General features: G+C 31.6%; 1 protein-coding gene across 3 annotated transcripts in view; it reads right to left on the bottom strand.

The window, feature by feature from the left end:
- Positions 1 to 14554, bottom strand: part of LOC143067434 (retinoblastoma-associated protein-like) — a 31450-nt gene extending 16896 nt beyond the window's left edge. Inside the window, exons 1-15 of one of the 3 annotated variants that reach the window (XM_076240700.1) lie at positions 14428 to 14554; positions 11628 to 11778; positions 11176 to 11234; positions 10686 to 10913; positions 9819 to 9854; positions 9389 to 9465; positions 7776 to 7883; positions 7300 to 7394; positions 6454 to 6525; positions 5794 to 5903; positions 3165 to 3218; positions 2755 to 2817; positions 1543 to 1630; positions 981 to 1154; positions 98 to 212 (exon numbers count right to left, since the gene is read on the bottom strand). In XM_076240700.1, the coding sequence (XP_076096815.1) occupies positions 98 to 212; positions 981 to 1154; positions 1543 to 1630; positions 2755 to 2817; positions 3165 to 3218; positions 5794 to 5903; positions 6454 to 6525; positions 7300 to 7394; positions 7776 to 7883; positions 9389 to 9465; positions 9819 to 9854; positions 10686 to 10913; positions 11176 to 11234; positions 11628 to 11778; positions 14428 to 14444 (1447 nt within the window). In that variant the 5' untranslated portion in view covers positions 14445 to 14554. Of the gene's footprint in view, positions 1 to 97; positions 213 to 980; positions 1155 to 1542; positions 1631 to 2754; positions 2818 to 3164; positions 3219 to 5793; positions 5904 to 6453; positions 6526 to 7299; positions 7395 to 7775; positions 7884 to 9388; positions 9466 to 9818; positions 9855 to 10685; positions 10914 to 11175; positions 11235 to 11627; positions 11779 to 13349; positions 13579 to 14427 lie in introns of those variants that run through there. The other 2 variants (XM_076240702.1, XM_076240703.1) reach the window with 2 other exon arrangements.
- Positions 14555 to 15671: the final 1117 nt, after the last annotated feature.

The raw sequence follows: 15671 nt of genomic DNA, 5'->3' as shown, positions 1-15671 counted from the left end.
AAGAAGAGAAGAGATTTTTCACTAGTGAGGAGAAATATTGTCAGGAAATGTGAAAATAGCACAAAAATTATAGAAAAAGAAATATGATTAGACTTACAAGATCTTCCATACGTCATCAGCACTATTTCTATGGAACATGCCAAGAGACTCCGATGGAAATTTTCAATGTTTAGAAGCTTGCTGAAGTCTGTTTGAGATAGTCTTTCTTTCTCCTTCAAAATAAAAATCACTGTATTGTTTAAATCTTTAAATCATATATGAATGTTTAAATATTATCATCACATGTGCTTTAGAACTTTTCTTCTATCTAAGGTTTTATGACTCATGTTATATTTGTATACAAGTTACTAATAAACTTTTAGAATGTTTATTTTGTTTCAAGGTCATGTATTTTACACATTATCATTGGCAATTTCTTTTTTTAAGGAGAATGCATTCAAAAAGACATAGTAAATACCACACAGCTTGCAGAGAAATCTAGCCATATACCAATAATTGTAGTGAACCCACAAATTGTTCTCAACAAACCATTAGTGATAATTCCAGATGTCAGGTAGTTCTTCTTAATTATATGTTAACTTTGAACCTTACAGCTCATTAGACTGAACTTGATTAGAAATACCAAGAAGCTTCAAATAAGGATGACAAAGAAGAGAAGGACAAATGTCAATCATCAGCAGTGACATACATGTATAAGCACTACTTGTTTTGTTACCAGAAAAAGTGTTCAAAACCAAATGTAAAGATTTACTTTTTTAACACCTAAAACTGAAGTATATTAATCAGAATTATTTACAAACACTTCAAAATATATACCAATATGACTTAAATCTTATTCCCTATAAAAACACCTATATAATACCCATGCATAGTCCCTACAAACCTTACCTACAACATTATTTACTAGAAATTAACCCTTGAAACTTTAAAAACTGTAAGCAAATATTTCAAAAATTTGTATATAACTATTCACTACTTACATAGTTTAACATGGCTTCCATAACTCTATAGTACAACCTCTGTGCTAACATATATCTCTGGATAGCCACTGGTCTGTGATTATCATTGGTTAAACTAACATACTCTCGTATAAACACATCTTTCATCTTCTCAGTGCGATTTAGTATGGACGAATATGGGTTTGCTGAACAATTCTACATTAACACAAAAAAAATCATTAAAACTATAGTCTTTTAAAATTATTGATTATTTGTTATATCAAGACATGCATGTGAGTACTTAAGTTTGGATCTCATAATTCATCATTCTTGTTAAATGAGCAAATTAACAATAATATAATAAATTAAATAACCTTTGTGACAGCGCTATATTCCAATAAAAAAAATCCTATAAGCCTGGCTTGGTTCATACCGAGTAGAATGCATTAACAACCTGATTTGTGACGTACCTGGTAGAGTTACATGAACAAATTATTTGGTTCATCAATGAAGGATCTCATTTGTAGCGTTCATTGAAGAAATCACAATAAGCCTGATTTTATTCATATCTGGGAAATTTAGTAAGAGTTAAGTTTGGTTTTACCTGGAAATATTCATTGAGAACTTGACTTGGTTCGTCTCCAGCATTAGTCAGTATATTCTTTAATTCTTGTATGTTGTCAAGAACTGCTCTATAATATAAAATAAATTATTGTTATTATAAAATAATATTCAGCTTATATGTATATAAATATTGAGAGAATATGTTAAACAAATAACAGAGGCAGACATTTATATTTTTTTTTATTGAAAAGTTTCATAAGAAATTCTAACACATGCAAATTTTATGAAAATTCTAACCAAAATTACATTAATAAAACCATTATGAATACACTTAGATGAGATATCAAGTGACCGATGAAATCTTACTAGATTTTTGGCAATTAATTGTTAAAAGGCACAACTACAAAATATTCCATAGAAGAAATCTATTTGAATAGCATTCTACATGTTTGACATTTCAGGATTGACTATTAAACAGAAAAATGAAAGAAATACTTTAATCTAATTATGCTGTCACTAAAACATGGGCATACAAAAGTTTAAGATATACTGTTTATTCAGAAATAATTGTGAAATTTTTACTATTAAATGTGAATAATGTGACTGGTTTATTATAACAACAATTAGAACATTCTAATAACTTATAAATACAAATATCTGTATGCAGATTTTCCTAATAATTTATCATGCATATTTGTCCATTCCTCAACAGACGCAATAATAAATGCACACAATAATTTCTGAATATACAGCACCACTGACAAAAGTGTCCTACCTGTAATAAAGTATAATAAAATTGAGAATAAGGTTATATCAAATTGATATAGTTTGTTAATTCCACACTTTTCCTAAGTCAAATGGTTTATCCAACTATCTAATGATAAAGGGAGTTGTTATTAATTGAGAAATTGCATTTTATTTTTTTAAAGACAACTAAAGAAGATAAAATAAATAAAATATCATGATTTAAATTTTACAGTGTTTTGACTAAAAATCCAACATACAAGACAAAGTTTCAACATAGTAAAATCACTATTGTGGATAATAATGTTAGAAAATTGGGATCGGGTATAATATCCTAATTATTTCGTAAATGGTACTATGTTTTCTTTTTTGTGTACGAACAACAAAGTTACCCTTTTTTCTTTAGATGTGAAATGGAAATTGAAAAACTGAACTAACAAAATTATAATAAATTGTAAACACAAATAAAAATTTAGAACAAACAAACAAATTAATCATGAACAATCACCTAACATCAGTATCAATAACTGACTTAGTCAAAGAAAGTGACGACAGTTGTTCCACTAAAAACCTAGAAAATATTTTTAACATATAAAACTCTAAATTAAAGTATCTGAGTAATAAACTTTGTATAAGTAAAACATCTCCAGGCATGACAATTTGAATTGTGTACAAACCAGCACTCTAATTGATTGCTTAATGAAAAGTGGCAGAAATTTCAAACATACTAAAGACAAGTACTGGTCACACAATAAATCCTTTTTAATTGTCATTGGGTCCATAGCTTAATCACTTGGCATTATCTCAATAAGGATTTTTCAAAACTAAGAGTGGTCCGATGCTTACAACTTGGTGTCAGTCATAGGAATACTGTAAGGTATGATATAGATCAATAATGATCAAACCCTAGCTGCTTACCTGACAGGTGTCATTGATGTCTCATTATTGTTTGTTAGTGATGTCGTCTCCAGCCTGAAAATAAAAAAATTAGAAAATTATAATGAACATGTTTATATATTGATCTTTACCCTTTCGCCGATGAGTCCCGGTTTACCGGGATTCACGCTTCAGACAGCTGACGATGAGTCCCGTTTTACCTGGATCGGAATACCTCTTTTATATTTCCCACTCAAAACAGTGCAAACATGAGTTATCTTTCTTTGATGGATACCCGGATGAAAGTGTAAACATGGCGCTTCCGTTTGTTGAAAACCGTGTCAAAATCAGAGGAAATTTACGGAATTTACGAGAATTTGAAATGAGGGAACATTTTTTTTGAAAGAATATGGAAGAATTGAAGCCAGACTAGTATACTTTTTTGACATAAAATGTCGTTTTATGTACAAAACTCTTGGAATGGACATCTTTCAGTGTGAGGAATTTGTACAGCCTCATAAAATTTTTCAAAACTTTGCCGTTTTGGGTTAAAAAATTATGATTTGGGGTCAAAGAGCAGAATTTTGAGAATTTCACCTAGATAATGCCGAAAATTTGAAAATTTGAATACTTTATGAAGAAAAAATTATCAAAACACGAACAAAACTGTGAACATGGTGTTAGTGAATGAAATAAATACACAAATAACTACAAACAAATTTTTATTGACATTTATTATGAAAATCTCCCACTTGAGTAATAGTAGCCAGGGAAGCCATCGTCTCAGAGTAGCTTCTGTCTGGGCAGCAACCGGTGAAAGGGTTAAATGGAAAATACAATAGGAATGTAGCAAAAATGAGACAACAAATCTGTGTCTCCATAATAGTGTGAGATGTTTTAGAGTCAATGACACCAATGGAATAGGAGGTATATATAAAGAATTTGTAATGGGCAATGGAACATATTGTACATTTGAGTATTTGTTGGCGATTTCTTTCTTGTGATGGGAGATAATCTAGTTTGAATCATGTTTCATCACCAATTACAAATGTTTTATTTGTCTGACAGTGTCTTTAAATATAAGTTATGTCACAAGTATGGAAGTTTACTGCATGTAAATACTATCAAAAGTGAAATAACACAAAATTTATAAAACCATACATACTATTTTGTTATAAGCAATGAAATATTAGATGTTTCCCATTTTTTTGTAACCATGAGATATTAGACAATACCAAATTTGTTGTATTTTACAATAATGGCCCGTAGAAAAGGTGATATTCGAAATTGTCAACAGGAGAAGAATATTATATTGAGGGTGCAGTTGTAATGCGAATATTGCATTTTTTTTGGACTTGCGTCTGACGTTATTTTCATGGGAGATAACTCAGGAAACTAAAAGGGTTATTTACACCTGGAAAATTCTTAAGGTTATTTGTTCTTCGTTGCAATTAAATGAAAACAAGTGAAACTGCGAGCTACTGCTCACTGATGATACCCCCGCCGCAAGTGGATAATATTAATAGTGTAAAAATATGCAAGTGTTCGGTAAACAGGAAGTTGTCGAGTGATGAATCTGAAAACGCATCACACGGTATAGCTGACTTATAAAAATCCTGAAACCAAATTTCAGAAATCCTTGTATTGTAGTTCCTGAGAAAAATGTGACGAAAATTTTTAACTTGGTTATCATGTGTAAAATCATACAAGTGTTCGGTAAACAGGAAGTTGTCGAGTGATGAATCTGAAAACGCATCACACGGTATAGCTGACTTATATAAATCCTGAAACCAAATTTCAGAAATCCTTGTATTGTAGTTCCTGAGAAAAATGTGACGAAAATTTTCAACTTGGTTATCATGTGTAAAATCATACAAGTGTTCGGTAAACAGGAAGTTGTCGAGTGATGAATCTGAAAACGCATCACACGGTATAGCTGACTTATATAAATCCTGAAACCAAATTTCAGAAATCCTTGTATTGTAGTTCCTGAGAAAAATGTGACGAAAATTTTCAACTTGGCTATCATGTGTAAAATCAGACAAGTGTTCGGTAAACAGGAAGTTGTCAAGTGATGAATCTGAAAACGCATCACACGGTATGGCTGACATATATAAATGTTGATACCAAATTACAGAAAGGGTGGATGTGTAGTTCCTGAGAAAAATGTGACGAAAGTTTCATGGGACGGACTGACTGACTGACTGACGGACGGACGGACTGATGGACGGACGGACTGACAGACAGAGGTAAAACAGTATACCCCCCCTTTTTTAAAGCAGGGGTATAATTAACTGAATTATTCCATGTCATGCGATAATGTGTAACCAAATAGAAATGTTTATAATATAGGTAAGGTATAATAATATAGGGTTATTGCATGAATATTGGGGAATATTGTCCCAAGTAGAATTTTATATTGCACGAGCTTGTGAGTGCAATATATGTTCTACAAGGGACAATATTACCCAATGTTCATGCAATAACCCTTTTATTGTATAGTAATATAATATTTAAAAGTACTAACTGGTTTAAACTAAGATTGTGTCGTTGATGACGTCATGAATTTTGAGGATTTATTGCACTAGTGCAATATTAGAATTTATTGCACGCTAACGTTTGGTTACTTTCTGTTGGAAATGTTATATTGCTATACAATAATAGAAATTACCCATTTTGTTCCTGTGGTAGAATATGAGGATCCCTGGTAAGAAACATCATTTCATCAATATCTCCTTCCTGTCTGTAAGCCGTACTATATTTCTCCTTCAGTGATGTCACCTGTAAAGACATGACACAGGGATTGTAATAGGAAATCTTGTCAGTCAAATCAACAATCAAAATACACTTTACTGTGTATATATGTACTAAAACATTTGAAATGAAAGTTTATGAAGTTAGAAAGAATGTTTTCATCAATAAATTAAGTAGGTTCTCATGTCAGTAAAACAAACTTATGCATTATAATCATCAACATTTTAGGGAGCATGTATGGCACAAACTTGTCAAATGGGTTCATACTTTGTCCAGCACCTGATTTTTGCCAAAATTTATTTTTGAAAAGTAAGATCTCTTTATTTACATTTTTTCTCGATACAAAAATATTTGCTCTAAACCATTGGAAGTTTTCCATAATATTTTCAGATGAAACGTTTGTGCAAACATTATAATATCATTGATAATGACTGGTCAACCATCAGATACCAGCAAAACAGGATTTTCCAAAGAGCTAAGTAGCATAACATTAGCTTAGTATATATGATCAAACTACAAGATAATTGTTTACTTTCATCCTAGAAGTTTCTTTATAGTTGACAGTAAATCAACTTACATTAAGTTCTCCATCAATATGGGGCAATGATCCAAAATATGCTTCTGTTCTGTTCACCTGTACTGTTAATACCTAAAATATCAAAAACTCAACTTAAATTCTTTTAAAGTAGAGGATACAATCTCTTTAATTGAATTTCAGTTGAGTATCATGAGACGGAAAAAGATCAAACGAATCGTAAGATACAAATACACCTACAATATTACAAAGATATACAAATACTCTCTACCTTAATATACTAATTACCAGTCAATGGAGTTACTGAAGTTTTGGGATAAAATTTGTTATAACCACATTGAAATAATTTGAATTTTTCCATGGTCTTTAGATAAACAATAATAACACAGAAGTCATAATTCTTATTTTCATAATTTCAGGTTTTTTGACTTTCTGTTAACTATCACATGGACACATAAATGGTCTATAACGGCAATGTTACGGACTGCACATGAAGTGTTCTGCTACGGCTGTCTATGTACACATGTACATGACGTCACCGTTGTTGTGACGTTATCTAGACAGAGTTCCAATACAAATACAATACAATATCATTGCAAGCAGATGTTCTTATTTCTTAGACTTAATTGGTGTCCAATATAACCACTCATTCAGAGGCAATTTAGAAAAAAAGCTTTTTTTTTAACAATGTCTTTTTTTGATTTTTTTTTTTTTACTTCAGTTGAATTTACCATACCACTTAAGCAAACAAATTAACCTCCTCCAATATCAATTGCAGATTTGCTCATAAATGAAGCTTTTTGTGCATAAAAGTTTGACAGTATTTATAACTGTTAAGTAAAAAATGTAAACTATCTTTATTTTGCAAATTTTGCCATACTGTATCACCTCTTCAAAACTCAAGCCAAATATTTCTGATAATTTCTGCAACATAGTAACTTCCTGAATGTCTGCATTTTCCATTGATGTAATTTTCATGTTATCTGAAATAATAAAGTTATAATTATTATTATTATTAACTATAATGTCAGACTTCAAAATGCAAAGGTAACACAAATAATTGACAATTATAAGATTTCTGTAGCAAAGTGTAATATATGATATAAGCAAAATATGTCAACTTTGCTCTTGGTGCAAAAAGAAAACATAACACAATGTAACATAGAATTCATAAGAAGAACAGAGATAGTCACAAATGGTCACCATTTATCTTAAAATAATGCTCTTTTTTATGAACTATAAAATTCAATGAATGTGCAGAAACTTGAAACAATTATACACATTTTGCTTTGAATCACATCTACATAATAATGAAGCAGACCTTAAATTCTTGTATAAAATAGTCATGAGTCTATAATCCTTACCTAAAGGTGGATTAAGTTGAAATCCTGGTGTTGATCTAATGATGTATTCTACACAACATATCAATAGGAAGAAAGCATCTACTAACAAATCATCTGTTAATAGGGCACCTGTAACATATAACAAAACAAGTAATTTAAAGCAAAGTGCAATTTCCTGAAGCAATTATCATACTAAGATGCTACCTTTATTTATAAATATGTTACATAGATATAGGAGTGGCAATGAGAAAACTCTCCATCCAAGTCACAATTTATAAAAGTAAACCATTATAGGTTAAAGTACGGTCTTCAACACAGAGCCTAGGCACACATCAAACAGCAAGCTATAAAGGGTCCCAAAAATTAATAATGTAAAACCATTCAAACGGGAAAACCAACAGTCTAACCTATATATATAAAAAGAGTGCACACGCTGAAATGTCTCGCCTTCTATACTAATCATTGATATTATGTTGATAGTCCTAAGTATAAAGCTAAGCTTTATTACAACTGTCACATAAACTTAACATTAACCAAGATAACTAAACAAAGACCAATGAACCTTGAAAAAGAGGTCCAGGTCAGATGAACCATGCCAGGCAGACAGGTACAGCTAACAATGCTTCTACTGTGAATTCATTATTATTCGTTGGATACCAATTTTCGTGGATTTCGTGGGTACCGGGAAACCACGAATTTAAATATTCAACGAATTGCAAATTTTCTAAAGGAATATATGCATACTTTGTCGAAACCACGAAATTAAATACCCACGAATATGCAAGTTTCCCTCAAACCACGAAAATTGGTACCCACGAAAATAAATGAATTCACAGTATACAACATATATAGTTGACACATTACTTATAGTTTAAGAAAAATAGACCAAAACACAAAAACTTAACACTGTGCAATGAACCATGAAAATGAGGTCACGGTTAAATAAAACCTGCTCGACTGACATAAAGATCATAAAATATTTCCATACACCAAATATAGTTGACCTATGGCATATAGTATTAGATAAAAAGACCAAAACTCAAAAACTTAACTATAACCACTGAACCATGAAAATGAGGTCAAGGTCAGATGACATCTGCCAGTTGGATATGTACACCTTACAGTCCTTCCATACACCGAATATACTAGCCCTATTGCTTATAGTATCTGAGATATGGACTTGACCACCAAAACTTAACCTTGTTCACTGATCCATGAAATGAGGTCGAGGTCAAGTGAAAACTGTCTGACAGACACGAGGACCTTGCAAGGTACGCACATATCAAATATAGTTATCCTATTACTTATAATAAGAGAGAATTCAACATTACAAAAAATTTTAACTTTTTTTTCAAGTGGTCACTGAACCATGAAAATGAGGTCAAGGACATTGGACATGTGACTGACGGAAACTTCGTAACATGAAGCATCTATATACAAAGTATGAAGCATCCAGGTCTTCCACCTTCTAAAATATAAAGCTTTTAAGAAGTGAGCTAACACCGCCGTAGCCGCCGCCGGATCACTATCCCTATGTCGAGCTTTCTGCAACAAAAGTTGCAGGCTCGACAAAAAATATATGCATGATTAACTTTGTAAGTGTTTGAATATCTTTATAAATAAGTTTGTAATACCTTTTGTTAACAGGAACAGAACCCAACACAAAGTCTTTCTTTCCTTAAAGTCTGGTACTGAAAGCTCTTTCATGTCCCTAAAAAAACAAAACTACAAAATGAAATATGCATACAAGTGGTTTTACCAAAGCTTTAAAATAGGTAAGTGTTCTCCTCCAGAAAACGGAAGAAGTACATAAATTTACAAAAGCAGTTAATTCTTTCAAAATTAGACAACTTCATTGATAAATGGACTTAGTCTTGTCAATTTGTGTACAGAAATGTAAAGTTGACAAAATTAAATTTCAGTTCCTGTAATTATTTTTTTTTCAATCAAAAACTTTCAAACATTTATATTTTGAGCAACTAAAATTGATTCACTTGTAACTTTTTTCTATTGTACAAAAATTACCAAAGTTACATGACATTTATTTAATACATGATTGCTGACCTGCTTTCTTCTTCTCTAAACACAGTCTTACAAACTCTGAAAAGGTAAACATGTGATAAGCTGACTATATAATTTACAACCAGTTCTAATATATTCATGTTAAGTCCACCTGACTCGAAATTGGTTTGGTAAACATTTTTTTTATAATCTAAACAGTTATACAAGTGAAAGAAACTTCTACTATACTTATTGAGTGACATCCCTGCACAGTTTATATGTCTATAGGTTAATTCTTATTTAAAATCTGAATGTGGATGCAATACTTATTAAGAAGTTTAATATGTCAATGATTATAAGTTGTCTGAGGCCAATACATTGTACATGTTAATTCCCTTAGATACATCTTTACACAAAGTTCTATGATTGTAAATTATATTACAGATTTTCACATTATTTCAAGGGCACACTAGCAATTTTTCTAACTTCATACAAGCATCCCACTTTTTAATTACATGGAAATAGACTGTTTGCCAATTCCCATAATTAAAGATGCAATCAAAGATAACTTTTTAGTTATCTCCCTTGGGTGGGACATACATTTTTATTGAAAATGAAGAGCCGACAGAAAGTGAAAATTTATCTGTGCATGATGTGTGAAACCTTTTTTTTTAACCAGAAGTTCTTTTTTATTAAAAAAAAAAAAGAGTAAAAATGCCAAAATAACACTTTGAACTTATCATGGGCAAAAGCCAAACTTGGTCAGTATATAACCAGTCTATGATTGACAATTGCAAGTGAATTGTTTAAAAAGTGTGAAATAACAGTATCAAATCAGTAATGGGCACACAAATGTCTTTTTATTTTTAATAACTGGATGTAAAATCATCATATCACTTTCATTACAATTTACTTTTTAATCAAACTTACCTTTCAAAAGTATGGAAAATACCAGATACAATACAAAACTTCCTCTCCAGCTGTGTCAGGTGGTACTTTACAGCTTCACTGATACTGATGACATCTCTCAGAACGTTCATGGATTGGAACAGTGATGTCACTGTTTTCTCTGAGGACATCAACAGATCTGTGATTGTTATTTCTGGTTGTCCAATGTAACCACATTGTAACTGTGGATCTGTAGGACCATATGGCATTCTGTAAAACATGATGTACAAATGAATGTGTAACCTTTAAGAAAGTTTCTTGAAATTGTGATGAAGACATGAAAAAAGTTCTATGAGTGGATACTATACTTATAAAATCTAAAGATTCAGAACTTTGTGGTGTTTATGAAAAATCATAAATGTCTATTTCTATGTTTAGTACATTGTAATCTTAAATGAATAATTCATACTTGTAGAAGCATAGCTTTAGAAAAGTAATTCACTGATTATCTTTTTAATTTTACACTGTTTACCTTGTATCAATGACTGCCTGATAAATGCAGCATGCCAATAGGTCAGACTTAGATATTTCCTGCAACAGAAGAAATTAAAATAACATGAAGACTATACATATACACTGTATCAAAATCGTTCTATTCATTAAAAACATTTTAATGTCCTTAAATTGTACACTAAGAAAAATATTACACTTAAAAGGTGCTGCATCTGAAGTGCTTTTCTTGATTAATCTCAATCAGGAACGCTGAAGTAAATGTGAAAGCTAAAGATGTATATAAATACTTGAGAAATTACACATTTTTTCTCTCAATACAGTTGTGTATGCTATTTCATGGCCATCATGTATACAATTGCATTTTACTTTGAATAAATAACCACACAATTTAAACTTCATGACTTGTCACCAACCAATAAGAAAATAATTCAAGTACCTTCCACCCCCCCATCATCACACTGTTATCACTACCTTTAAATCAGCAGTTACTTGCTCCACAATCTGCCAGTAGTCCCAAGCTTTATTCCGAACATCTTTACTCAACTTCAGTTTGTTGCTCAAATTCTCAAAACTGGTGTCAACTGTAACTAGGGTTTCTACCATTTCTGTAATTTCCTGTTCTCTGAAAAATAGTATGCTTGTAAAAACATTTTTAATCAATTCTTCTACTTGGTTAAGAGTCAGTCTTTATATCGACAATTGAGAGTCATTGACTCGGGCGGATCTCAAACTTAATTATCTTACCTATATAGCTATTAAATATACATACAAAGTGTTTTTTTTTTTTAACATAATCAAAATAAATGCATTTATGTTTCAGAAAAGTGAAACTGTTTCTGAATTTTGATGTGTCTATTTTTTATTCCAATATACAATGTATAATGTATATATTATGTTCTTCTCATATACTTTATGATGGTATGATACTAAACCCCGAACGGGAGGGGTTGTGCTTGATATTCATATGAAGAAGACAATCTTTCAATCAGTTTAATCAAGGTCTGGAGCTGGCATCATCCATGTCAGTACATTGTAACTGTTAGTTATCCTTTGTTAATTATTGTATTATAGTCATTTTGTTTAGTTTCTTTTGTTACCTTTTTTGATATTTGACCTCTCTTACACAGAGTTTTACTATGCGTATTGTTGTGCGTTTCTTTTTTCTACATTGGCTAAGAGGTATAGGGGGAGATCTCAAAAAATATGTTTTTTGCGCCTGTCCCAAGTCAGGAGCCTCTAGCCATGCCTTAGTTAGTCTTGTATGATTTTATTTGAGTTTCTTGTGTATAATTCGGAATTTAGGGTATCGGGATCGTTCGCCCTGATTACATGTGCGCCCTAGGTTCGTTCGCACTGAGTTTGTTCGCCCTGGTAATCCGTTCGCCCTGGGTTCGTTCGCCCTATTTTCATTTATGATACCATGCTATGTATATGTTATATATTATATATTTTATATTTAAAATTTATAATGAAAGAAATATATATTTATATATATTAAAATTTATGTATATCTATTAAAAGTTAAATACAGAATATTAATTAAATAAAATTCGTGGCTGCATTGTAACACTTTATTTTATAATTACGTTTAATTACTGTTGATTGAATTTTGATAGGCTGATTAGGTATAATTTGAAATCTTTGATATCACTGATTGGTATATGAATTGTCTTTGATGGATTAATAATGAAAATAACATAAATATTCGGTGAATGTAAACAGACTTCAACGTATGCCATTACATACAAATAATTTAGTCTTCAGTTGTTTTACATTTAAAAATACAATGTAGTGCTGATTGAAATTCACAAAAACTAATTTCCTAGTAACGTAATTACATACAGATACTAACTTAGTTCTCAATACCTTGAAGTCACAATATCTTGTAGTCCTATAATTTACATGAACTTATAACCTAGTAGCAGCTAGCTGTAGACAACATAATACATCGTAAATATTCGGCGAAATTGTAGACTGACTTCAACATATTCAATTAAATACACACAACACAACACTATAATAAAAAATATAAATCAGGGCGAACATACCCAGGGTGAACAGGTATCAGGGCAAACGGTCTCAGGGCGAAACGGAACTAGGGCGAACAGTAACTAGGGCGAACCGAAATCAGGGCGGACGGACCCGGATTCGGAATTTAGTATGACGTCCATTATCACTTAACTAGTAACATACTTGTTTAGGAACCAGCTGAAGGACTCCTCCGGGTGCGGAAGTTTTCCTTTGATAGGGAAGCTGACAATCCAGTCAATTAAGATTGGATTTGAGTGCTACTGCACGAGCGGGGTTCAAACTCACAACTGCAGTGATGACTGGCTTGTGATTACAGTAGTAATAACTTACACCACTCTGTCACAGAGCGCCCCTCCCAAATCAGAATGAGAAACAATGAGAAATAGCACTAGCAGTGGTATTACCCTAAACTAGACCCCTGATGTATTTACTAAACGCTATCAATCTTTGGTTTTTATACTATTATCAGGCATTGTGACTTCACAATTTCTAGTTGAAAGGCATGTTTTAGACAGTGAACTTTAGTATGAATTCATATGACTACCAAAAACATAAATAATCTGACAAGACATTAAAGTTGGTGAAAGCAATTGGGGATTTTTACAGATAATTTGGATTCTTGCCTTCTTCCACCATAATAAGTCTTCTTGGTGCACTGCTAGTGCTAAGGGAGCTACCATTTGATTTTTATGGGGGGGGGCTAGGATGAAAAATTTTGTCCTGCATTTTTTTTTAGCTGTAATCTCTGTCCTGCCTTTTTATTTTTCACTCTGTTCGGTCCTGCCTTTTTTTTTTAAAGTTTATCCTGACTTTTTTTTACCTAAATTGTCGTCCTGACTTTTTTTTTTTGCAAGTGTCTCATCCTGCCTTTTTTTTTACTCAAAACTCCTGTCCTGCCTATTTTTTTCAAATTTCATCCTAGCCCCCCCATAAAAATCAAATGGTAGCTCCCTAAATTTTCCCTTGTTGACATGATGTTGGAGATTGTCCTGGTGTGGTGGTGTTAAATTATCCTGTGTAAATTTTAAACTAGCAGATCTCGAGGAGTGACACGGCTAACACCATTTACAATGTATAATAAATCTTAATAAAGGGGAAAAGAAATATAGTAGAACAAAACTAAAAGCGATGTGGGTGTCCCCTCCCAGTCCCACTTCTCCAAGAATAATTTTATTTGACCCTATCCATAACAGGTGCATATGTAATTCTTCAGCCTTAAAATTCTGAAACTAATACTTACTTCGAAGACCGCGACATGTTCCGTGTAGTTATTATTCCAATTTACTTTATAATGTTTTTGTTGTTAAGTTTGATACACATGTTATTGTTTTGATGAAAGCAATCCCGCGATTTTTTTGTGTCAATTTTTTTGATTGGCTGATATTTTAAAGGTCAAAGTTGAAAAATGTTATTGGCGCCAATTTATAAATAGTTCAATCTTTCTTAGCGTGATTTACCACAGGCGCTTGGGTTTAGGATACAGATTTTTTTTTTTTTTTTTTTTTTTTTTTTTTTTTTTATTAAAATATTCAATTTTCTATATTTATAATACATATCTATCACTTCTGTCCATGTCTCACCTAGTTTCGAGTGATTTAAACGACCCAGAGAAAATACCCAATTTTACTATTTGTTTTTTAGTATGGATAGTAAAATTGGGTATTTTCTCTGGGTCGTTTAAATAACTCAAAACTAGGTGAGACATGCACAGAAGTGATAGATATGTATTATAAATATAGAAAATTGAATATTTTAATAAAAAAAAAAAAAAAAAAAAAAAAAAAAAATCTATCCTAGACCCAAGCGCCTGTGATATATTCTTATATACATCTTATCCATTATTAAATAAAAATAAATATATATTTACTAAAACAAATAGACCTAAACTTTTTGCATTAATAAAGTTAATACATGACTCTGCTTCTTCACTAGTGCTTCCAGCTGTCATTATTTATTAAGCTTTTAAAATTATAAGGAAAAGCAACTGTCTACTAGGGTATACGGAAGAACATTAGTACCTGGCAAATATTGTACTGAATTGAAACACAAATGACTGAACATAAGCTAGAAAAATATCTCAAAAAAACTTTCAATCCGCCTATTGGTCCGTCTAGACTTGTACCAGTTGTGTTGTCCGACAGCAAAGCAAGATATTTACAAAGTGAATGTAAACTGTCTCCCGAGATAGATATCAAATGGTGGTTTAAGTCAGGTCAAACTTCAACAAGCGGTCTTGCTTGGCTAAAAGACAACTTAGCGTCTAAAATTGGACATCTCGATAATATTTCCCTGTACGTGTGGCTAGGTACATGCGACTTCACAGATTATAGTCGTTGTGATAAGATTATCACATTAAAACATAACCCTGAGGAAGCAGCATCACAACTTATAAACAATTTAAAAGAATTTGCAACCCTTCTAGCTGAATATCCTGGATGTAAAATCACATTTCTAGAAATCCCTATATTTTCTATATACATTTGG

The sequence above is a fragment of the Mytilus galloprovincialis genome, chromosome 3, assembly GCF_965363235.1.
Source record: "Mytilus galloprovincialis chromosome 3, xbMytGall1.hap1.1, whole genome shotgun sequence".
NCBI classification, from domain to species: Eukaryota; Metazoa; Mollusca; class Bivalvia; order Mytilida; family Mytilidae; genus Mytilus; species Mytilus galloprovincialis.
The sequence above is the reverse complement of the archived record's forward strand: the minus strand, read 5'-3'. Positions and strand labels throughout refer to the sequence as shown.